The 25,292-nt window shown below is 45.0% G+C and overlaps 3 protein-coding genes across 6 annotated transcripts in view; 2 read left to right on the forward strand and 1 right to left on the reverse strand.

The window, feature by feature from the left end:
* Positions 1-123: 123 nt before the first annotated feature.
* LOC105276205 (nuclear pore complex protein Nup93) lies at positions 124-3,335 on the forward strand. Its single transcript, XM_011333646.3, has 7 exons — positions 124-459; positions 632-812; positions 893-1,856; positions 1,941-2,265; positions 2,352-2,708; positions 2,770-2,887; positions 2,993-3,335. Exons 1-7 carry the CDS (start codon positions 233-235, stop codon positions 3,302-3,304), a joined length of 2,484 nt encoding a protein of 827 aa, XP_011331948.1. The 5' UTR covers positions 124-232; the 3' UTR covers positions 3,305-3,335.
* Positions 3,336-3,545: 210 nt separating this feature from the next.
* LOC105276207 (ADP-ribosylation factor-like protein 2-binding protein) lies at positions 3,546-4,887 on the reverse strand. Its single transcript, XM_011333648.3, has 6 exons — positions 4,704-4,887; positions 4,447-4,554; positions 4,256-4,362; positions 4,093-4,178; positions 3,904-4,000; positions 3,546-3,828 (listed from the first exon to the last, which is right to left on the reverse strand). Exons 1-6 carry the CDS (start codon positions 4,705-4,707, stop codon positions 3,739-3,741), a joined length of 492 nt encoding a protein of 163 aa, XP_011331950.1. The 5' UTR covers positions 4,708-4,887; the 3' UTR covers positions 3,546-3,738.
* Positions 4,888-6,617: 1,730 nt separating this feature from the next.
* The window catches only part of LOC105276208 (nephrin), a 235,158-nt gene continuing 216,483 nt past the window's right edge, over positions 6,618-25,292 (forward strand). For all 4 annotated transcript variants that reach the window (XM_011333650.3, XM_011333649.2, XM_011333653.3 and 1 more), the window contains exon 1: positions 6,618-8,617. In XM_011333650.3, coding sequence (XP_011331952.1) covers positions 8,506-8,617 — 112 coding nt within the window. In that variant the 5' untranslated portion in view covers positions 6,618-8,505. The remainder of the gene's footprint in view (positions 8,618-25,292) is intronic.

The following is a 25,292-nucleotide window of genomic DNA, read 5'->3' on the forward strand; positions in this document are numbered from 1 at the left end:
ATTGATCTAGGAAGTTTCTTTTTCGCGCTAGATAGTGATATTCGAGCTTTAGGGAATTATACAAGAAATTCTCCAGAGACACTAGCACTTATCTGCGATACCGATTCACGCTTCTATCATCATCGTATGTACTTCGTGCTGAGTGATCAGCGAGTTCTGCCGCGCGATTTACGAGTTCTTTATCTTTAGCGGCGACTCGGCGCGGCTTTGATACTGGAGTGGAGTTTTAAACATGAGTGATACTGGTCACGCGGATATGTTGACCACCGACACCGCGCGACTGACAGCTGATTCCGGCTTCAGTGAATTGTTGAGATCGGCGGAACAGTTGTCCGCAGCTGTCGAGGGAAATGAGGATCTGCCGCAGGTCGAGAGGAATCTCCGGCAGATATTGGAGGCATCCAACGAACTGTGGTCTCGTGTCACGCAAACCAGCACTCAAGACAACGAGGCGCAAGCGTAGGTTCATTTTGTCGATTTATCTCGTTTGCTTCGTAAATTTTCTCCTGCATGTGTAACTCGCCACGATTCGAAATTCGTACAATTTTATACGTTTTGTGTGTGACATAACCTCTCGCACAACTTTAATTATCTAATATATCTGTCAAAATAAAATTCGTAAACGTTTCAGGCATCTTTTATTGGGTTCCTTGGGAATAGATTTGCCACAAATCTCGCAGAAATTGAACTCACTCAGTGCAAGGCGCACGTTTGAGCCCCTGGAACCTATCGCGGATACTGACGTTGTCAGTTATCTCAGAAATGAGAAGGAAAATGCAATCCTTTCCATCATCGAGCAGGTCCACAAGGATGTACGTACCATAAAAATTATTTACATATCCATGATTATCTGATGGAAGGATATGTATATAATCTACTTCCTGTTTTGTAGACATTTGAGCTTACCGGAGCTCAACAAATGGAGTATATGCTGGGCAAATGGAAGCAGATGCGTTTTGAGATAATAAACGCGATGACCGCACCGTCCGGTGAACTGGTGGATTTGCGTGGGGCGCCACAACGTACAAAGCTAGCTGGTTCGATGGTCAGCGGTCTCTCCAATGTAGAAGTTGCATACGTCAAGGAGCTGCAGAATTACAACGATCATGTGCTGAGGGGTATCACCCGGCCTAGCCTGTTCGTCGCGTTTCTCAAGGCCTCTGAGTCCTTTAACGACAAGAAGATCGTTGATTTATGGCAGATGGTGAGATGCATGATCGATATTCCGCCAATACCGAGGAAAGATCAGATCAAGTCTAGAAGCACTCCAGCGACCGAACAGAAGATCGTCTCGCAAGCCAAGAAGTATCTGGAAAACCGATACAGGGACTTCATGAATTCGATAATCAGTGAGAATCTCGTACAGGCGAAACGCGGTGGCCTTCCGGGTACCTTACCTCTGGTCAAGAGCTTCGTGGGTCTCAAAGTGCAAAGCATGAGGGATCTGGAGGACGTCGTGGTCGAGGACAAGCCACTGTGGCCCTTGGTGTACTACTGCATGCGATCCGGCGACTACAGAGCCGCGTTGCAGTGCCTGGACCAGTGCAGCGTGGAGTTTCCGAAATTCAAGGCGGCTCTCGAGGAAGCTTGCGACGATCCGCAGCAGCGTGCGAGCAGCCGCGCGGAATCCATTCTCAAACTGCATTACAGGAAACAAGTGCGATCTGTCAACGATCCGTACAAGAGGGCGGCACACTGTGCGTTAGTACCCTGCGAGCCGGACGACCTACATTCCGAAGTTATAGCCACTGCCGACGATTATTTGTGGTTGAAACTGTGTCAAGTGAGAGATCAGGAAGACTCCGAGAACAAACTCACGTTGGATTACTTGCAGACCACAATCTCGGAAATATACGGTAATATTTCATCGATAATGTAATATTACGTTTTACTGAAAGTTTTACTGAACTGTGTTACGAGATGTTAATTGCAATTTACAGGGGAAACTTACTATCACGCACATGAACAGCCATTTTTGTATTTCTCGATGTTGTTCCTGACCGGACAGTTCGAAGCGGCAATAGAATTTTTAGCGACAGGTGCCGGTGCGAGACATCTGCCGCATGCGGTGCACCTCGCGGCGGCTATGCACGAGCACAATTTGTTGTCCGTCAGTCAGAGCGTTCTAGCGCCTCTGATAAGCGTAGATCCCGCCGATAAGCCACCAGCGAAAAGACTGAATTTCGCCAGACTGATACTGTTGTTCGTTAAGAGATTCGAGTTGTCAGACCCGAAAGAGAGTCTTCACTATTTATTTTTATTGAGGTAACGTTCCTGCTTGCCCTTCGTTTGAAATTCGTTGTTGAATTAACAAGCATTAGCATCCATTGACAAGCGTTTTGATCTTTCAGATGTATGAAGGATCCGTATAATCGTAACATGTTCGCCGCGGCCGCCGCGGAAATGGTAGTAGACGCTTCTCCCGCGAACCGCGTCTTGCTAGTCGGCAGGCTCGAGAAGGATCGGAGATTGCCAGGAATCTTGGATCAATTCCAGATCAATTCGGACGACGTGATTAATATCTGTGCGGAAACGTTGTACAGGAAAGGTCTGCTGGAAGACGCGGTCGTCATGTACGACCTGGCTGGTAATCACGACAAGGTTCTCACTTTGATGTGCACGCTTCTGACGCAAGTGGTCAGCCAGAAGGGATCGCCCGACTCCCGCAGAACGCGATTACAAGCTACAGCTATGGATATCAGTACAAGGTAAAGTCCACGCGGCAAATAAATAAAATGCATCATTCATGAACACTGCAAATTCTTTCAGATACAAAGACATCGCGATTCAAGCACCCTCCGAAGTGGTGTCTTCGTTCTATACCTTGAGGAACCTCATGGTGTTCTTTGATCAGTTCCACAACGAGCAGTATCAGAGTGCCCTTAGGGTAAGTGCCTCTTCGATGAAGCAAGTGAATAACTTAATTGTACTTGGTCCAATACTTCACGGAAAGAAGAGCCAATAATCGAAATAATCTAATATTTTTCCCTAGACGATCGCGGACTCGAAGTTGTTGCCTCTCCACGTGAAGGACGTCGACGAAAGAGTGAACGCTCTACGTCGAGTGTCGCCCGAAGTTGCTGGCACGTTGGCCGACGTTCTCCTGGCCACTATGACAATATTATACAGGCAGTATCAGAAACTGCGATCGGTAGAACCGGGCGATGAGATCGCGAGGGAGCAGCAGCTGCACGACCTCCGCGAACAGGCCCGAGCGTTAACGAGCTTCGCGGGCACCTTGCCGTACCGTATGCCAAACGAAACCAACAGCAAACTTGTACAGATGGAGATCCTTATGCATTAAAATCGATTGTCATTAAGCGTTGTCACTAAAATGACTCGTGCAGTTCATCCTTCAACCCAGACACGTTTGAAAATGAGTTACGCGCGTTCGTTAAGTGATATCACGGACGACTTGATCTCTGCCATTTTATAAACCGTAAAACATCTCTGCTTTTACGCTTCATAAAAGTTGCATATACACATACATAATATATCGAGATTTAAGTGATACGCGTAAAGTGCAGAGAAAAACCGGATGTGTTATCTGAATTATTTTTATATTTGTAATTGCGTGATATAATAAATATACATTTTTACAGAGACATGCAAGTATTATGATACAGTAGATTGAACACAATATGTAATGTTTCTAACTTACTTAATTTTATACGGCCTTCGCTGATATGCTCTATTCTTTGCCTAAAAGGCGCTTTAATGGTGTTAAAATCACGTATATTACCTCGGCGAGTGCTGTTCCGCATCGCAGATTTTCAGAGGTGTTATTGATATTCCACAGCTGAGATCTTCAACTTTACCCTCTTTTACCTGAAAAGAACATTTCCTTGTATGTATGTACCGGTGAATGCATGACATGATTTTTTTTCTTGATCTTGTACATACTGCTCTGTAATCAAGGAACATCTCCTTAAAGGCCAGAAAGTCTGTTATTGTTGAGAGTACTTCAAAGACTTCACCTTCCAGCTCGGTTTGCTTCTCGCTAAGTTTCACACGCAAAAATATTTATTAAATAAATATTTAAGAGGCAATTTTCATTATGACATTACAATATATTATTATAATTATAATCACTTTAATTGATGCAAGAGAACGTCTAGCGTGAACTGTGGCATAAGCTTCCGGAGATACCCCACGATGTACGCCTCTACAGCTTTATTCTATAAACATGCAAGATAATGCAGAAAACTGCAGCAATTTGGAACTTTAGGTCTTCAGAACTTCAAGCACGACTCACGTATTCATTGAATATATCAGTGTAAATTAATTTGTTGTCCTCCACTGGCTCGAAAACGTCCCAGTACTTTTCTAAGAATCTCTGCTGCAGGTCTTGGAATTCTTTCTCTGGAAGATTGATTTGTCGCGCATTACAGATGATTTTATTAATTATCAAATGTTCAATTTTGCACTATCACACTAATCTTGTACCTAGCAGCAAATCTTCGATGTGCCCAATTATTTCATCAAACGAGCAATCCTCATCGCTCTTCGAAATTTGGCCTTCGTCGTCTTCTGGACTCGACAAAGCACAGCTATCTATTTAAAACATTTATTTCAGTATTCAATCATCTCAATGTTCGTTAAGCAACCAATTACTGCTACGTCGCGATCGACTTGCACCAGATTCGTCACGATCAGCATTGTGAATCACGATTTTCAGAAAATATATAAACGGAGAAACGAACCCATGCTCCTTTTCTTCTCGTAATCAATAATTTCAAAAAAATAAGGCACTAATTGTTACGTATTACGAAATAAAGCCGCTCTGAAGCTAGGCTGACAGTTTGTCTGTTTACTGGACTAGAGGTTACTGGAGAAGTGGAATGTGTAGCAATTGGTTAATCAATGAACCCGCGAGGTTATGTCACATATTTCATCAGAAATAATAAAAGTATCGATGAATCTTTTCGAAAAATATATTCATGTTATTTATATTTCGATACATTTTTAGAGATTAACTGTGCGAAAAATATATTGCCTTTTATTGTCTCGAATTTCGTATCTCACGTAATGTTCTATTTTAATAAATTTTTTAAATTAAATTAAATTTATGATGCAAACAAGCCGAAAAATTCCAGTACGCTCGTTATTACGTTCTGATGAAATGAGAGATTGAATTAATAAAATTATTTATTAGAGTATAGATATAGATCTATTGTATCATTATTTTCCATGGTAATTCTGTGCTGTCGGGAATAATAATTGGAGTTCGTTTTCATCGATTAAGGGATATTGACGAGACTCAATCGGAATAATACACAAAGGAAATTCTTCCACCTATTTGCCCGTCGCCCGTAATGCGCGCAACAATTTCATACTCCATAAAGCGACTTCATAAATCGGAATCTTTATCGGCGCCGTACCTGGCACCAATATTTATGCAATTCATACAAACTCGAGCGAAACCGCTTACATGCGTCACGGTAAAATGCTGTGACGCAAATAGAATCATGGAGCACGTTGAATTAAATTTCGACATGAACGTTGTTGTTGACGTATTGGACCGGCTGAACGATTTCCAATTTATACACGCTATATGCGGAAAAATGCAGGAAGTGTTGGAAAATAATGCAGTTTTGCCTTTTAACATTGTCCAAGAACTGCGATCGTTAACGATAAAAGGCAATACGATATATATGCGTTTTGCATGATCATTTTTGTAAATAACTAAACAATGATATGAAAAATAATATCTTTCTTCACGAGTCAACTCGGATATCTGTTACGTTATTTTATTAAGCGTGAAAATAAAAATGATTTAATTTCATCCAGTTCTAAAAACAATTTAAATTTCAATTTCGAAATTCAAAATTTCAAATTTAAATATCGTCATGTTGAAATACTGCCAACAATGTTTGCAAAATGACAGAACAAAGCTACATCTTTAATTTTACGTAGTAGATTAAATATATATATACTATTCTGATAAAAAGATATATATTTGGAAAGTTAGAGATGCAAGAACAAGTTAGATGATTGATGCGAGATTCTGTATTCACTATAATTATTCACTAATAATTATCAAAGCGGTAAATCCATCAATGCGCCAACAATGTTATCACACGAGCGACACTATTCAATAATTCAAGACACCGAAGAATCTCGTTAATGCAACTACCGTGGCAGCTGCGGTATTCCCTGTACTAGTTTGACACTTGTTGGTGGCCCTTAATTAACTAAAAGCATCGCTCATGATAACTCGCGTTGACGACGGCGGCGGTGCCAACGTGAGCATCCACAGGGCTCTCTACATCAGCGATTCCTCCGAAAGTGCCGTAAAACCCCATCAATTTGCCGGTGACATTATTGCGAACTCGGCGTTGTTCGATAATTCGAGATACCGACAAATCTCATTAACACGCGGTACGAAGTACCGCAGCGGGGTGTCGTCATCCACGTCGCGTGGCGCGATGCGACCCTCGAAGCGACGACCGCACCGCGCACCGCCACACCTGCTCGCTGCAAGGGCTCCGGAGTGAATGTGTGGTGGTCGCGCGGACGTCGCGGTTCGGTCGGGGAACTCGGGGATCCCGTGCCGCTCGGCCACGCTCGGCAATCTCCGTCGATCTCTGCGGGGGCAGAGGCCTCCTTACCCTCTCGCGCAGTCTCGCGCAGTATTCACACTCTCGCGTAAGCGAACGGCGGCGCACGCAGCACGACGTATCTCTCTCGGTTCCCGTCGTCGTCGTGGGCACCCTCGTCCTGCATGAGAGCGATTCCTCTCTCGGTACGGAGTGATAACGCGGAGCATCGGTGTGTGACTCGGGATTCGCGATCGCCGTTGCGCGTCACCGCTGCTCGCACGGGTGCCGTCTCCGTCTCGTGTCTCATTTCGCGCGTCCTGGACGCGACAATCGGATACACGCCACCTTCTGTGTGACCCACTCGCCACCCTCGCCCATCCCCGTTATCATCATTGCCGTAGTAGTCGTCGTCGCCTCCCCGCCGCCAGCCCTCGTCTCGTTTCTCTCAGTTCTTCTGTTAAAACGGATGTCCGAGGACTCGCACCGCGAGACGGACATCCTGCAGCAAGGGCAGGCTCGTGTTTTCGCGGAGGAAGCAAACAAGAGGATAATCGATCCGACAGCTCGCAATCGTTTTCGAGTGGACGACAGTTTCGAATTTTGGCGCGCGCGCGCACCAATCAGAGTGATCCCGATCGTGTTCGATAGATCGTACGGAGCGTAACGCGTTCGCGGCTACGTTCGCGGTCCGGGCAGTGCGAATCGAGCGGCGCATCATTTCCGTCGCTTCGATCGCCGCCGTCGTCGGGACGCGTGCGGCTCTGAATCACGCCAGATTTCTCTGCAGGAACATCGTTTTCCGATCCGCGTGTCGAACACGGATCCGTTGAAACGATCGACTGTCCGCTCAGGTACGCGCAGCAGCCGCGGCGGAGCAACTTTGCCGCTCCGAGATCGTTGGCGTGATTTAACGCTTTTTGCATTGCGCGGCAGTGACATTGTTCGGAAGAGGGTTGAACAATTTGGAATTACATCACGCGTCCAGTGGTGTCTGAAGAATCTACGACAGCTCAAAGTATTCCCGGCTAAGAGACGAATCAACAATCGACAGAATCGGCGAACTTTCACGCGAACGAGAACGACAAGTGGACAATCGGACGTTGGTCGCATGCGGCTGCAACTTCACGCGGTACGCAAAGTGTGAGAGCACTGCCGCGGCAACGTCAGTCCAAGACTTGGACTCCAAGTTCGTCGGGTCGCATGGGCGGACTCGTTCGTTGCGGAGTGAGATGCGGATGTTCGCGTAACGGTGACCGGCGAGTGCCGACGAGATTCTAACGAAACGACCGACAAACACGGAGAAACGTACGACGCACCCGAAGTATGCTACTGTCGACTGCGAGACGTCCGTCGGCGATTGGAAGAAGGGCAGAAGCGGCACGAGCGAGAATCGGGGCGGTCTGTTGACCGCGCGAAGTTACCGCGTGAAGTTGCCGGTTTTCGAACGTAACTGCGAGGACACCGCTGCATCGAATCGGCAATCGGCGGTGGAGGAGTGTGCGTCGCATCGAGGCGTGCGGCAACTTTTGAGAGTTTCTGTGTAACAACGGCATAAGAAGTCACGAAGATCTGGGACGAGGCATCCGTAACGTCAACGAGCAACAACGAGGGAACGAGAATTAACGGAATTAATAAGACACTGCTCATCCAGAAAATGGCACATAGACAGGTATCTCGAGATCCATAAGCCGAAAAACTAACAACAACACGTCGCGTGACGTGCACCGTATAGGGGCAAAAGTGTCCCAGTGTCATTACGACATGGGAGTCGAGTGAACGGACGAGTCACGTCGCGACAAGGACTTCGTGTGCGCGTCTCGTGAATCTTCCTCTCGTGAACAACGTTCGTCACTCTTAACCCGCCGGGTTAATCCACCGGGGATTCTCTGTCCGAGTGTTCGTGAGTAGCGCGGTACGCGTGTGTGTGTACAAGTGTGTTTGCAAACGGACCTCCATCGCAGCCATGAAAGTCTCCAGGGTGAAGCTCTTCGAGATGAGGCCGTTCAGGATGAGGCTGCCCGCCGTCATTGCCGTCGTCGTCGTCGTCGCCGCCTGCCTGACGCCGACTGTAAAAGGTGCGCATTAATTTTTACGTCATTGGGGCGAGGCTCGCCTTTGGCGGGGCGTACTTCCTATAAAAAGCGTATCTGTGCGAGATGCGCATAGGAAGGATGGAGCGGATCGAAATTATCGTAATTTTTCGGCGAGCCTTAATTCGAGATAAGCAGCGGCCTTAATTCGGGTTAAGTACCTCCTCTTCTTTCCGAGGGGTAACTCGGGTGAATAATAAAAAAACGCGAATATGTTCCATATTTTATCGGGCCGTTGCAATTACGAAACGTTGTTTTTTTATATCGCCCTCTGGTAATTTTTGAGCAAACGTATATTGAACGAACAAGATATATATTACTGAAAATACCAAATTTTTCATGCTTTCTGAGCGTTCTAAGAGAGAGAGAGAGAGAGAGAGAGAAAGAGAGAGAAGAGCCGCACGCGTTTACAATCTCATTATGACCAAAGAAAGTTCAAAAATGAAGTGAGGTTTCTAGGGAAAGATGAAAAATTCAGAACATGTTTTTAGTTTTCATATCGTAGATGTTTTGTGCATTAATGTTGCTTTTTTTCTTCACGTGAACACGCTACTTTTTAAATACAAAATTTATACGCTGCAAAACTGTTTTTACAACATCGCATCTGACTTTAAGATTTTGGAATAATATTAAGCGAATTTCTTGATATTTTCTTGATGCTTCTGTAAACTTGGCATGAATTTAGAAAAACAAACGTGAAAATAGAAGTGTCACTTTAACGCGACATATAACACTTGATTATCATGTGGCATTAATTTTATTTTGAGAACAGTCTCTGTAAAATTGGAACTTTTTGAGCGTGAAATTTCATATATAACGACCTCAAAAAAAGGAAAAAAAGTACAGCCTTCATCTCTATTAAAAATAGGAGAAACTGCACGTGGCACGATTACTTTCCATCCGGAGTCGATATTTTCTTAAATAACGTGGTTAGAGGTACTATCTCTTTTCATATCGAGTTTTTTTAATATCTAATATTAAACATCTTCATAAAGCCAAGCGTTAAATTAAAATCCTATTTAACGAAGATACGCTTAAAATTAATTGAGAAGAGAGAAAAAGAGAGATTAGTGTTATAAGATTTTATTATTTATTATCGAAGCTTGGCGCGCGAAAGCTCCACTTTTTCAGTCGCTTACAACTTTAGCAAACTGTTAATGCTTCGACGTTTTACTTAGAAAAAAAAGATCAATCTCCTAAATTAGTTCAACAATTTTCTCTTGCCAGCAGTGAGGCTTTTCAGATTTAACAGCCTTAGACTACCTGAAATCCTGCGAAAAACAATTAGCGCCGTTGAAAAAGCATAATAATATCCACTCAGGAAACATCTATCTATAATGCTTTTTACATTTTTCTATAATCTCGACGCTCACAATTCGTTGGGAATTTCATCCGCTTAATTGCGGCACGGGAGCAAATGCGATAACGGATTATTTTTTCATTGGATCTAACAGTCGTTATAAAATCCTGGCAAACAATAATTGTTTTTTCTTCTTTAATATACGTGGATATCAAAAAGACAGTGATAAATGAGACGACTTTCAAATAAATTATCAGGAAATATCTCCATATTTATTTCTGTGCGACAATTTACTTTAATTGAGTTGAGCAATACGTACATTCATATTTTACACGTTTGGATTTCATTATGGTACAACACCAGTCAAAATCCAGTAATAACACAGTTTTAACTTTTTGATTCTTCACGTTTTATTTACCATTGATACATATTTCCATGTTGTTACTTTAGCTTCATTTTCGTGACTGTTTGGCAACTAATTAATATGTGCTTATTTATCGATTCATTTTACGCCGCTGTTTACGGGTATCTTTATTTATTAACCATGCCTCTATATTATTGGTCGGGAGGGGATGTCACCGGAAAATGAGCTTTTCGACGACGTTAACATGCAACGTTGTTTGCATAATGCGGTCACATTAAAAATATGATGGCATCATTCGGCAGGCACGAAATGCGGGTATAATAATAATAATAATGGAGTGAAAAAAGGGGAAGATGCGCCCGGGGACATCTCGTTATAAAATATGATTTAATTTTAAAATACTGGTAACGACGGTCCGCTTCTGCGTGCAATTCGGTGTCGCGTCAGCTCACCAAAAAAGGGATAACGCGAAAATAACAATGGAGTGTGCGCGCGCGCATCCGGAGTCGATGTTGCGATGCATTTGTCTATTAAACTGCGCGAAATGAAGCTTTACAAAAAGGATGATCTAGGAAACGGTTGAGCGGACCGCGTGCACGATATTCTATTACCCTATTTCGCGCACTGATTTAATTGTAAGTGGAAACCAGTTTCAGCAAAACTGAACTGCATTGCGAAAAATTTCCGATATCGTTCTGCTTTTTGTCCCGCTCCTTCCCGCGCGCTGCACTGCTGTTTGCGCCATTATATTTTTATCGGTCAGTAACACCCGGTCATATTTCATCCGCTCGATCGTACACCTCGATTTACATACGCTCCATTTAATTATGCTGGTGGATTTTTGTTTATTGCATAATGATGTAATTTTTCTGTAATCGCTGGCGCATTGTGTTCGCCGGTTGGCAGCTTAAAACACATCGAAAGAAATATTCTGGCGAATTTTGCATTTTCCCGATTGAGTCGATTGTTTTTCAATGGACATTACGACCGATTAACGCGTACGCGACGCATATTCTCAAAGTCTCGTTAATCAGCGTTACGTTTGCATGATCCTTTAATTGATTAACACCGCGTGTGTCTCAATGAGGAAGGATCGCCATGCTAATTAACTTAAAATCATTCGGGCACTGCTGCATTAATTTACGGTTCACCGATGTTGATTCGAGGACCGCGCAAACAGTTCGATCGACGCAGAGATCACAAATAGACTGAACAAATAAATATATTTCACTTATTCCGTTACGTGGCATCGCTCATTTTCTCTTAATGAACATTCATTAAAAATAATTGCTATGTATTCTTTTTCGTGAAAAAATATTACATGAAAAAAGCATCCCTTAAAACCTGCGCGTTCGCTGCAAATTTGACCTAGTTTCGGTAACCCGCGAATTAACGCACGCACGCATATACACACTTACACACTTACACACATATACATACACATATATACGCAGAAGCTTTCAGCGTTTAATTTGCGTAAATGTTACAATTCTAAAAATCATACAATTTAATAATTAAATGTTGGAGCGCTTTATACTGCTGCGTTCTTATTTAATATTTTTACTTAACCCTCTCGTCCCTGAATATATATATGGTACCTATGTGTAGCACTCAAGACGAAAGAGTTAAAGAGACAAACTTAAACGTTACTTAAAGAGTGCCGGCTTTGTTATTGACGGTCTTTCCATTCCGTATTTTTACACACACCACGAAGCGCTATATAAGACCTATGGGAAAACCTCAGTGCACCCCGCTCCCCATTTGCATTCCATATATTCTCATAATCTCGTATTTTCTTTGAGCACTTACGGGGGCCGTTGTTGCTCGTAACTTGTTTTATTAAACGAGCGACGTAGTGAGTACCTAAGCTGAGGAATCACTTGCGCGTGTGTAACGCTTTTTCCGGCACGACAAAGAATACGAGATCCACGAAAGCGGGATTGCAGGATTGGTAAAATCTCGGATTTTATGTGTCGGGAATTACATGTTATTTAATGTAAATCGCGGCTCGGAAATCACGGCGTTATCGAAATACTGGGTAATTATTGTGCGGTCACGTAGACGGGGAGCAGCACGCTCGCTGTATTAAGCTGCGTATCGCTATAAACAAAACGCACAAAGTTAAAGTATACCAATGGTACATGCGAATAGGATATCCAAAGATATCCAATCGAATCAAGCCTTTGATCAGCGTAATCGCTTAATTACGAGCTCTTTAAATATACTTGTCTATTTAATTCCAATTTTGTCATCCCGGTCGTCGAAAAAGCTCGGTGATTCTCGAATCTGCAGTGTCATACTTATTTAATGCACAACATCATATATCAATATACTCCAGCTTCTTTACGTATTTTACTTCCTATCACATTTACGTGTCCACTAAAAGATTTTTATGATATTTAATCCAAAAATTTACGTGCACATTTTCAATTGAGGCTCATGCGGTAAATCAGCTCTCCGATTGCGCTTCGACGTCGATTCTGCAGCGGCGCAAAGTCTCCGTAGTAAAGACGTCGTCGGGTAATCGTATCGGCATATTCTGCACGAATGCTCGCTTCGCGGATGCGCGAGGATTGCCGACGGAGGGAGAGGCGGGGGCGAATCCTTAAAACACGGGGTTCGCGCGCGCAGCGTGTAAGGACTCGGAAAACTCCGTTGGATCGCAGCCAGGGTCGATTGTTGTGCAACCGCGATACCAGATTATATGCGAAGGATACGGGATACGGGGTGGGTCTCGGGACAGACGTGTGGCGGCCGTAGCTACAGGCAACAGCTGTGGGGGAGGGAATTTGCGATGCCAAAAAGAAGAGTTCGCGGCCTCTTTCCCCGCGTCTCCGTTACACGAGAACCGCGAAGTATCCTTCGGGAGTCTGCGAATTGCGAATCCACTCACCGATCTTCGATGGGAACGCCCGCCTCTCCCTTGCTTTCTCTTCCCTCTCTTTCTTTTTCTCTCCCTTTCTCTCTCTTTCTCGGTCTGGAATATCGCGTAATTACGAACTTGAACTCTCCAGTACCTGACGAGAGCTGGATCGATGAGAGTGGCTGCACGTTCCTTTTTTTCGGTTCCGGGAAGTTTGGCCGAGCGCTTCGTAGTCGCAAAAATGTACTCCGTAATTGCAATCATTTAGTTAGTTTCTTGACGAACTGATAACTCGCCAAGCGAGTCGTTAGCGATGCGTCCGATCGAGGGTTTCAAGCAGCGGCTGCTGCTTTTTGTTGCAACAATATAAAAAATAGCAATACGGAAGCGAAAAATCGACAGCCGTTATTGTTTCGAGCGTTCGTGCTGTAACGCGCGGCGCACTGTGCGTTCTAATAACTCGTTATTTTCTCGTCGGAGGATGTTCTCCAGCCCGCGGTCCCGCGTAACGCATATATGTTGGGGAGACCCGGATTGGTTATCACATTTTTCATTTATGTATTTTTTATACTTTAGTTTTATGCACAAACATTATTCTGTTAATGCCGTTGTTAGATTCTATCCTTAAAGCATCCTAAAACAATTCAATCAACACTGTGACAACCAACCCCGGTCTCCCCTATATCGGGGACCTGCAAGTACGTATATTTTGCGTTCTTCCTCTCGCGGTGGATACGCGCATATTCACGCGGGTATCCACTCTCGGCTCGTTACTGCTCGTTTTTCACGGGCTAGTCGTCGGTAGCTCCCGGCGCCGACAAAATGTGTCGTCTTCGTCACCGCCACCGTGTTTGCCCTCTCGCAGTGTTTCCTTCTGTCTTTCCTCACGGTTTCCCTCCGCTTCCTCCCTGCCGTTGCTTCACTGCGACAAACCGTCGTCGTCCGTGCTCTTTTCGGCGTTCTCGCGCGGATAAGCTAGGCCAGTGGTGGCAAACCTATGACACGAAATACGTACGAAAATTTTGCTGGTACGTCAATCATTTACAGGTGATATTTTATGCGCTTGTAAATTATTCAATTTTTTTAATTGTTACAATATGCACAAATTAAATTCTGTTTTACATGAAAAAAACTACCCAACAAATACATAGCCCACTGTAATAACAAGGCCCGGCAGCTGAAAACTTGTCTTAATAAAATTCTGCAATAAGTAATTTTCTATTAATTTTTTCTCCTATTAAAACCTGCTCAGCACATCAACTCGATAAATATTATTTGTAAATTTTTGGCACGCGCACATAAAAAGGTTCGCCACCACTGACAATGAACTAGGCCAAATGGGATTGCAGCGGCATCACGCACGCCAAATGTCTTTGTTCTCCGCATCTACAATACGTTTTAGGAGAGAAGAGGAGAGAGACGGGTGGACAGATTGCAGACGATACCCGCATCGAGCCACCGTTCTTCTTCCGTGCTCCTTGGTTCGCTTGGCTCGATTAAGTCGGTAAACGCATGTCATTGCGTATATGCGTGTGGTATCTGTATGTATGTGGGTACGTGCAGGTGGCTACGTGTCGAAAGGATCTACACGCCAGCTGGTCGAGCCTGGATCGCGCGATTAAGGGATCGGAACCAGGATGATTTTGTCGAGATTCTGACGCGCTGCAGACACGCGGAAATGATCTGTGTCTGTATTCTAGGTAACGTGGGGATGCTGGTACTTTTCCGTATTGTTTTTACATCGAATTGAAAATTCAGAGAATATTGAGAGAGAGAGAGAGAGAGAGAGAGAATAATGTTGTATTTATTATTCAAAAATACGTACTTTTCGTATATGAGATATATAGTATTATATAATACAATGGTATTAAAATCTTGAAAATTATGCTCTCTGTTTTAAATTTCACCATTTAGCCACTATTGGTGATATATTTTTCTGCAGTATCAAAACTTGAAGCTTTTCGAGCATGTTGATTAGTACTCAGACCGACGCATTTGCGTGTACGTGATTCTGCGAAATGCACGATTACTTGAAACTTGAATGTGTATAAGTGGGTATCATAAAATCAACATCGATTGTTTTATTAGATTTTTTATTATTCGGACAAACGCATCCGCATAAATAAACAGAGCCTTTTTCACCAGCCAGCAAGTTAGTTTACCTGAAACTCCCACGCGGCATGATTTAAAACAAAAATTAAACAGTCCATACCGCACGCACATACGCACAACACACACTCATACACGCAGCGGTGGTATAGAAAATAAATAAATAAAAAAAAGGTAATGGAACAACAATCTGCGGATGAAGTGATGGTGGCTTTTGAATGCTTCGCTTTGTTTCCCGAAGAGTTAAAATTGTATTGTCAAATTCGGACAGCTCGTAAACGGAAAATCGTTGAAATGCCGGAGCGCCTTCTATGTTCCCGTTAAGTGCAACAAACTTTCATGAAGCTACAATAAACTCGTTAATGCGTACACACGTATTGTGAATATCGTGTGAATGCATATCGCCGGAGATATTTTTAGGAATTACCGGGCCATTGCCGGGAACATTGCCGAGCGAGCGAACTGACAGGCCAGAAATTTTTCGATACGATACTTTTTATTACACTGCACACATAGTGCACGCGTAGTGCACAGGATAGTAGATGGTAATTTGGAGCTGTGCCGTCATTTTTCTCTAACTACCTTCTGAGTGCAAGTATAACAAATACAAATAAATAATCTCACAGGAGAGCGCATAGATTTCCTTCGACGGAGCTATCGATCAAGATTACCGAAAAAAATTAAACTATTGTTTAATTATTGTTACTAATTACATGATAATTGCACGGAAGTATTCTCCAGGATTCGATCAATGCCGTGAGTCGTTTATCCATTTCCAGAAGCGATTAATCAATCGGGCTCGAGCCGTGATCACGCGCGGGTACGCGCGTCGCGTGCATCGTTCGGGAGCGTGCACCGTGTGTCGGGGGTGATCACGGCGCGATTGCACTCTCGCGATATAGTGGCGATGAAATACGGTAAATGTTCTTGTATCGCTCGCCGTGCCGGTTACCGTCTTTGCATATTTATGAAAATGCGCACCCGCTGCGTATAGAAAGTACGTTTTATCGTATCTCCATATCGTGCGCGGCACCGATCGCTGTTCGCCTTGTCGATTTCGTCCCTCCCCCGCAAACCCCGCTGCTCTTCCTCCTGTCCCTTGAAACCATCTCTCTTCCCGTCCGTTCCGTTGCCTTTCCCGTGAAAAATCCACCTGGCCCTTGGGCGAGGTGTTTCCTGTTTCCGGGATCGCCGTCTCGCTATTTCTAAAAGAATAATATATCTCCCTTTTTTGCATAAATTAAATTACATTATAAGAACGAGGTATATGTACATATTTACGCGCTACGACTCGAACTTGTGCGTGAGTGCGTGTGTATGTGTGTGCGTGTCCGTCTTTACGCACCTGTTCGCCGAGCTTGAGAACCTGCCTGTAATTAGATTTCACGAAACTCGTGATGCTCCATCATTTGTCACGGGTTTTTGATTCCCTGCGTCAAACGTCTCCGTAATTGAGTCTCGAATTAAATTTTAAAGCCCACGGAGAAGATTTACGGGCGTCCTTTACGTCTTACGACAAAATAACTTCGCATCTCTTGCTCCCCTGCTTCCCCGTTCGACCGATAACGACCGATACTTACCTTGAGGGTGCTTCATGACACCTCGCGATTTCGGGGACACCGCGTACATATCGATTCGGAGCGTCCCCCGCACGAGACGTGTGGAGGGTGAGATCGCGACAAAAAAATCTTGGAGAATTACGAGCTTTAATGGGTTAGCCGCACTTTCGTATCTCGCCGGGAGTGGAGATGAGGGGAGACTCCGGGGATGGGAACGTGATTAGCAGAATGATTAAACGTTTCGACAAGGATCCTCACGGGATGGAAGGTGCGGTGGAGGGACGCGAGTGGAAGTGGATCGAGAAGCCGTGCGGTCGCGTAACGGGGTGGAAATCGTCGGATGGCCGTCGTCGTCAGAAGATTCGATTAAAAACGCGGTTACTGTCCGAGCGATTTGGAAATTAGCGTGGTGATGGTGGTGATGGTTGTGGTGGTGGTTGTCGAACGGGATTTGAAGTCGGCGGCCAATGGAACGGTGAATTTTCCAAGCAAAGAGCTTCCTCCTCTTCCCGTTCGCTCACTGGAATATTGCCAGCGGCGATCCCCACGGGACGTTAGACAACACCGTCGGAGACTGCTAATTAAGGGTGGTTCGTCGATGTGGAGCGCTCGCTAATTGATATTTGCGTGACTGTGCTCGCTTTTCGAACGGGTGGCATTAGAGAAACTCGCCCGTTATAGCGTCTCCCGTCTCGATAAGATACTGTGTTCCTTTGAGCACTTGAGCAACGAAGAGGGCTTCTTAACGTGAACGTTTGATTGCACATGTACACAGGGTGCGAGTGCACTAGCATATATTTCTTGAGCAATCAGTGTCAAGTTGAGAAAACTCTGATAGTTATAGAGATATTGATAATTATTTTGACCAATTATTTAATACTGATAATGAATTATTAGCTCCTTTTTATATCATTTTTCGCTGTAATGTGCGACCATGATAAAAATAAGTATTAATATAAAATATATTAAACTATATTAATAATTAAGTAATAAATAATTAAAGTTTTAAATAGAGAATGAAAAGTTACATTTTAGCTTTGTAATATAAGTATAAATTTTCAATCAATGATTTAATACAGTGCCGAGATTTAGTTGCACATTTCGGGCCGATTTCGTTGTCAACTCCCACTGTTCCCCTCTTGCCGCGCGTATCTTAGAAACGAGGTGCCGGACGCTAATAAACAAGATACATGCCGTTAAATTATTAGCGTTCGGCACCTCGTTTCTAAGATACGCGCGGCAAGAGGGAAACAGTGGGAGTTGACAACGAAATCGGCCCGAAATGTGCAACTAAATCCCGGCACTGATTTAATATAAAAAGCGCGGAATTATTAATTCGAATAATTCGTAGAGTGAGGAAATATTGTAGTTTTGCGATATCAATATCAAAAGAAAATCCTTTCCGTGTGGTCGGAAAGCCGAAAAAAAAAATTAGCCAAAAAAGCATTATGGGGCAGGTGAGAAACGTCGCTCGGTAGGCGACAGGGAAACCCACAATTACACTCGGATAATGTCGCGCGCCGTTAAAGAGCCAACTAAACTAATTTGCTATCGTTGTGCCGGTTCATGTCGCCTGTCATTGAAGATGCCGCCGAAACTAATTAGCCCCGCGCGCGGAACGGACATTGCGAACGCGTTCCCATGTCTCTCTCTCGCCCCCTTCGGACTACGGAATAACGCGCATCTGCCAATTGCTGTAATTCCGTCATGAATCGATCGCGACCGACCCACCCCCGTCTTCTTATCTTCGGTGTGCGACTCGGCGATCGTGTCGCCGTCCTGTATTATAAGCGCCGTCGTGCTTCCTTCCCCTTTCACAACGATTCCGATTCCCTTCCGGCAGTTTATCAATTTTCCCTCGGTCTTTCATCGACTCGGATATGGCGTTTTCTCCCGCCCCACCGACCATCCCATCGTAACTATAAAATGGCGCGCGTGCTTCACATTGAACTCTTCTCTCATTTTTCTCCACACGGGTCCTCCGCAAAATTTTTTTAGCATTCTTTTTCCACGTGCAACATTTTGGTTACTCGATCGGATAAATCGAAATCTCGTTTGCTTGATATCCGCGCGGGAGGTGCAGGGGAAATGTGTTTTTTATTGCGTATCTCGACTCACTGTGATAGTACGAAGCTCTTCATTTTCGGTCGCTCGTAACGGGAAAGCTACTGGCGCTCCGATATTTTTGTTAAGGCGGAAATTGATGTCCGATCACGGGTCCAGAGAGGAAAAGGGAGAAAGAGAGAGAAACAGAAAGAGATCTTCTTCGTGCACGTAGAGCATGTGCGCGAATTGATGGTCGTTCTGGCAGATCTGTCGGTTCTCGTTTCCCGTCTCATCCTCGTCTCATCTGGCGCGCTCGTGCGCGACTACGACTTTTTAATTCCATCTCGTCGCGCGCTGCCTTGTACAATATTTAATTATCTTCGTCATTTGCAGCGACATTTAATTCTCTGAATTAATGACGCGTCCTACCGGCCACGCGGCTCTGCCGGTGTGCGTGCGCATCGACATGTCCGTGCGCGAGAGCATACATGGTTTCGTTACCCTTCCGGATGTAACAAATCACCACCGATCCCTGATGACCGATGTTACGAAGGGGCATACGGGGCAGGCAGGTGGAATGAATTACGCGCGTTCCGCGCGACCTATCCGCTTTTGTACGTGCGCGCATTGCAGGTTCATTTACTTATCGGAACATCTGACGAAACGCGAGATGATCCTCGGCGGAGAATCTCGCGGGAGACGCGGGAAATATCGGACAAAGGATAATAATATCTGCGCACGAGTGCGGGACTGCGAATCGGAAATGCATGTAGATATTTGTAACGGGTGCGGCTATCGGATATCACGCACGGCGATTGAAATGCGAGGCGCCGCGCCGTTTCGCGAAAACTGAACTGAACACGCGAGCCATCAAGGCTGCGAAGGTATGCGAGATTGAGACGGATCACGACAGTGATCCACGCGCGGTCCACGAGACTCGCAATCAGAGGCGTAGCTAGACCTACGTTTTTTTGGGAGGGAGGGGGGTCTAAAAACTATTTAGGAACTTAAGTTATTAATTTTAGTGCGAAAAAAGTAACTCTAGTCTTCTATTACCTGTACTGAAAAATTTATTAATTATACGCCAGTACGCGATTCCTGCTTGTTGCATTGTCCTCTTCACATGTCACATGCTATGACGGCGACATAGTTTTGCTACTGACACCAAATCTGGTATCTCTGCAGCTGCAGTTTAAGTGTTAATGCTTGCGAGAGACAATCTTTGGCAGAAAATTTAAATTTAAATTCCCAGCAGATATACATTTTTTCTTGCGACTTTTTATTGAGTCATTGACTTGCAGTCTTGGGGGGAGAGGGGCTTGAGCCCTATAACTCTCCCTGGCTACGCCATTGCTTGCAATCGGAGACGATCATTATCTATCTCGCGAAAAATGGCAATGAGCGGAGAAGTGGAAGCGTTTTATTTCAGCAATTTCGCAATAATTGATATGGTACACGCCCTGCCCTTGTATAATTACTGCAGTACAATATAATACCATCGCAATATGATTACAACAAATTCCGCTGCACATGAACAAACGGATTCATCCCTCTGATGAATTAACAATCGCGATTTGAATTATTACGATTATTCGGTGCTTCATGGAATACGGGGACAAAAAGAAAAAAAGAGAGAAAAGAAAAACAATACCCTCTGCAATAATTAATCATTCCCGCAGAATTGTCCGATAGAATTGTCTCTCGCTCTTCCTCTCCTCTCGCTCTCTCCCTCTCGTTGTTCACCTCACTGGCGGAACGTCATTTTAATGCACGCAGGTATCGCAGGGACTTGCCGCGACAGGAGGGCGGCTTCGATAGGGTCGATCTGGTGAACTCGGTCGACACTTCGGAACTCGGTGTAAAACGTGTGCGCGGCCTGCTCTGTGTGGGTGTATCGCACACGTGTAATGCCGCGCGCAGTTGCGGTCACGAGCCCGTTGAGCACGGTCAGTGGGACGTGAACCGAATTAACATTCCGTTCTGCTGGTGCGCAAAATTATTTCCGGTACCACCCTTATTGGCGTTCGCGCGCACGAAGAGGAAGCGAAAGAGAGAGAGAGAGAGAGAGAGAGAGAGAGAGAGAGAGAGAGAGAGAGAGAGTTCACGCGCGATGCGGCAAGTTCACGCAATTTCGTCGCGGAGATACCTACCACCGTAGGGAGAAGGAGAGCCGGGGATGGCTTTGCGGCGGTTACGTGCCGCATTGTTCGCGACACTTATCACGATAAGACGCGAAAGTTAGCGATCTCCCGGGGAAACTTCTTGCGGTCGGGAATTGCCGCGGGAGAGGCAACGAGAACGAACGACGTTTCGCGCGTCACGCCTAATCTCGCGGGCCGCAAATCAAGATCGCGATGCTACGGGGTGGTATGAAGGGTGGCGCCGAAGAGAGTAACGTCGTCGCGTGACACTTCCTTCCCCCTATTGTTTTCTTTGACGTTTGGATAACGTGTCGGAGTATTGCGCCCGTCGTTTATCTGGCAAACGATAAATTTCATTGGTTGATTGTCTGCTTCCGTTGCACCGCAAATGTCATTTCACTCGCGTTTGGGCAGAAGTTAAAGACCGTTCCGGAAGAGCGGCTCATAAAAGTTTCGAACACAGCGTTCCGTGCGCAACAATCTGACATTTCGAAGGAATACGGCCCAATTGCCGTATTCGCGAGCGTATTCCTATAAGCTCGCGATAGAGTGGCGTCTGTCGCGGTTTGAAACTATGAGAGTGCGAGTCTTTTTCTTTCCGTTGATCTGTCTCCCTCTCTTTCTTCGTTTCTCTCTCTCTCTCTCTCTGCGGCGAAAAGACAAGAGGGATAAAAGAGCGTCGGAATAATCCGTCAGAAAAAAGATTTATTCTCGTGAAAAGTGTATTACCGGCCGTCACTCCCGGGAACTTGGCAGGCGGTTGCATGTGCCTTTTTCCGCGCGAATTTATCCGCGCGAGTAAAGCACGAGGGCGAGAACGGAAGAGGGAAAGAGAGAGACGAGAGAGACGAGAGTTTCGGTTGCAGCGGAGGACGTGGAAAATTGGATGTTCAGCGCCGCTGGGGTGCATTCCGAAATCTCCCTCGTACGTTCCGTTCCGCGAAGTGCACTAGAACGTTCAGCGCGGAATATATCCAGTCTGCAGTCTCGAGTGACTGCATTTTCAAAACGCATAACCATCGACCGAACGAACGCGTTCCGACACCACCCTCCATCGAAAGACAAGCACCCCTGTTTTCCGAGGCGAATCGTGTTTCCAGTGTTATTAATAACGGCCGTGATGGTTCGATGAATGGCCTCGATGAAGAATTTTAGGTGGGCGTGCACGCTATGGGCGATTCCTCCGTTGGAACTTTGGTTCGCCGAAGGAAACTTCGTTTACGACTTACAGCGTAAAAACGCGTGTAACGTCTCGACATTTAAAAAAGTTATTTATGAAGTCTGCTTTACGCTTTCCCGCGTTGCCTCCACCGATGAGCCGTAAAATGCTTACGTAACTCTTGGAGCGATCTACGTCTTCGTTTTCGGTCTACTCTCCTTTAGTTTCATTAATTTCAAGTGGCGCAACACTACACTAATTCTTTTGGACTTTTCTTTTTGTTAGGAAAAAGATCCGCGCGAAAGAGATTGTATTAATTATATGATTGTATTACATGATGTCTCGTGAATTTCCAGAGCTTTTTTATTTGAAAGTTTGAAACTAGAATCAGCTTTTACGATTACACCTCTTGATAACAAACGACGTTTCGTCATAATTATCTGTCGCCCTCCCCTCGTTTTTCTCGAATCAACGAAAGATATGTCGGTAACAGGCTTCGAGAGTGATATCTTGAGCTCTTCAGATTCCTCCGAGATAGCTGTATTCCCAAGACTTCGACGTTCACGGCGCGTAAAAGGGGGTCAGCTTGAGGGGTATACTGACGCCAACTGTCAGGGTCGGTGACATTCCGGGGTGGATACGGTAGTGCTGGCACCGAGAAGCAACGCGAGTGACCGGTTATGGAAAATTCTTAGGAACTTTGATATCCATCCTGAACGAAGATATCTCTCGATGGCATCCGCGTTGCGGCCTTTCCCACAACACAAGTAAAAGAGATATATATTGATAAGATTGGATACGAAGCACGTGTATGTGTGTATGTGTATCGGTTATCGAGATAACGCGTGGACGATCCCACAAATCACCCTGGCAAATAACTAACAAATAAAAATTAAAAAAAGATACAATTAGTCGCTCATTCCGTTCGTGCAATCTAATAATCATCTAATGCAATTAATGACCCCTGTGTTTCCCGCGTCTTCGACGTATAATTACATTACCTCGCGCGCTCGCAGCACGCAGATCACTCAGTGGTCATTCACTGGCGAGCGGTCGTTCACTGCTGCTGCACCTATCAACTCTACGTGTGGACCATAGTATCTGACTCTTCCGCGCCCATCAGGGGACATGGTACAGCGTGGCGCTTGGGTCGGTGTCACGAGAGTGGGTCGGCCATGACGTCACGCGCGACTATGGGGGAGAGATCGATCCCGGGTTTCGCGGTCTGTGCCCGAGGGCGTAGCAGCGCTCTTTCCACTCTCTCTCTCTCTCTGTCTCTATCTCTCCCTCTTTCTCTATCGTCTCTCATCTCTTCTCTCTTCTGCTCTCTCTCCTCTCTCATGTGCGTTTGAGATTTCTCTGAGGTTCTTCTCCCTCCTCATCGCCCGAATTCTGTCCCAGAGTTACAAAGCGGTTTGGCCTTTGACGGGATAAGTAAAGGTGATTTTGCAACGTTGCTTCATTGGTCTCGATCCGCGAATTGTTCAACGACGAGGGTAGCTAACAGGCTAGCTGATCCTAGTTTCTGGAGGTGTCGGAATTATACTACCGTGAATTTGAGAGGAATTTCCTCTCACATGATATCGCCGCTCAATCGTGACCCTCCCGATGTTCATGTGTGAGGTCCATCGAAGCGATCTTTCGTGACACTGATGAAGTGAAATTGAATCTCGTCGATGTTGGGAACGACATGGCAGAAACGTGCTAGATATCTGTCACGTGTTTTTGATCTAAACAATCTGCAAAGTCAATATAATCTGAAATTAATGGCCCAATGGATAGAGATCTATTGACTACGCCCTTAATGGTCTCCATTAACACGTTCACTGGCCATGCATCATTCGCGACATACACGCCAACACACGTATGTATACATGAGACTATAACAAAATAATTACGCGAATATGCAATTGAATAAAACAATTAAAGGTTCACAGTGGCAACACACAATTCGTATTTTTATAGTGCTCGATAAATATTGTAAATGAAAAAAATTGCTCGATCGTACGGTCATTACACGTCTCTATCTCTCCAAATTTACGGTTTTTCAAAATATGACGATCATGCTCATGCACGCGCAAACGCTCTTTATTAACAGCTTGGTGTTTTATTTTGGAATAACAGCACATTGTTATCAAATTGTTGCTGTGAAATTGATTATCCGGCGCCATGACATCACAGCGTATTACAACATCACTGCAGAATTATTGCATATCGGGTAATCGTAAAATGCATTTATTGCTCATACGCTGAGTATTGTAAATTAATATTATACTTTCAACATAGTACGACAAGAGCATGTGGAAGCATCTTGAAAACATTTTGAAATCCTTTAAAGTGAAGCTATTGCTTCGAACATCCGTTTCAATCCGCTCGGCTATTGCTCAGCGTACAGTATCGCTGCAGCTGAACTGGTCGTTCAGCTTGCAACGGCGAATCGAGAACTTGGCCGGGAGTCGCGTAAAACACACGGGAACTTCCGAACACTTTTGACTTTCACTAAATCCGTGAAATGCAATATTTCGACACTCCCTTTCAAATTTCATCGTAAAACGCGATGCACATCAAGCGGGAAAAGGATAGCGCGCGGAGCAGGGTTCTGAAGGCAACAGAGTTACGATCCCCGTCGTCTCTGTTGATTGCTTTAAGTCAATGCTATTAATTACCGTGACGTTTACTGTCACCGCACGACATTAAGCTAACCAGAAGATGCATCTCGTGGCTCGACACAACTCTCAGCGATTTAACGTCGAGTGGAAAGCCGGGAGGCGCTTGATTTTGCGAATAAATGTTACGCAGACGTTGACGAATGTCGAATCATTCCATATCATCGTCGTCTTAGTCATCCTCCTCGTCACTCTTCAGACAGCTCCACCGTGGCCTGGTGGCAGTACATAGGGCTAGACGAGGGTACTACGTAGGGCTGGACGAGGACAGTTGTAAATGCAATTAAGTCCCAGCGCGGCGCACGTGCGCCGCCCGTTACCGTAAAGCACCGGCAGACCTGCCGTTATACCTTGCAAGTGAAACATAATTAAATAGAGCGAGTGCAAAGGGCGTGCGCAACGTTTTCGCCGTGAGCTGCAATCCGCCGCTTCGAACACCTACTTGCAGTACGC

This window comes from Ooceraea biroi, chromosome 9 (genome assembly GCF_003672135.1).
Source record: "Ooceraea biroi isolate clonal line C1 chromosome 9, Obir_v5.4, whole genome shotgun sequence".
Classification (NCBI taxonomy): domain Eukaryota; kingdom Metazoa; phylum Arthropoda; class Insecta; order Hymenoptera; family Formicidae; genus Ooceraea; species Ooceraea biroi.

Coding starts and splice junctions, on each gene's coding strand:
- LOC105276207 (XM_011333648.3), bottom strand. Junction 4,179..4,255: donor CTGATATATTCAATGAATAC/GTGAGTCGTGCT, acceptor GCATGTTTATAG/AATAAAGCTGTAGAGGCGTA. Junction 4,001..4,092: donor GTTCTCTTGCATCAATTAAA/GTGATTATAATT, acceptor TGTGAAACTTAG/CGAGAAGCAAACCGAGCTGG.
- LOC105276205 (XM_011333646.3), top strand. CDS start 233: ATGAGTGATACTGGTCACGCGGATATGTTGACCACCGACACCGCGCGA. Junction 813..892: donor TCGAGCAGGTCCACAAGGAT/GTACGTACCATA, acceptor CCTGTTTTGTAG/ACATTTGAGCTTACCGGAGC. Junction 2,266..2,351: donor CACTATTTATTTTTATTGAG/GTAACGTTCCTG, acceptor TTGATCTTTCAG/ATGTATGAAGGATCCGTATA.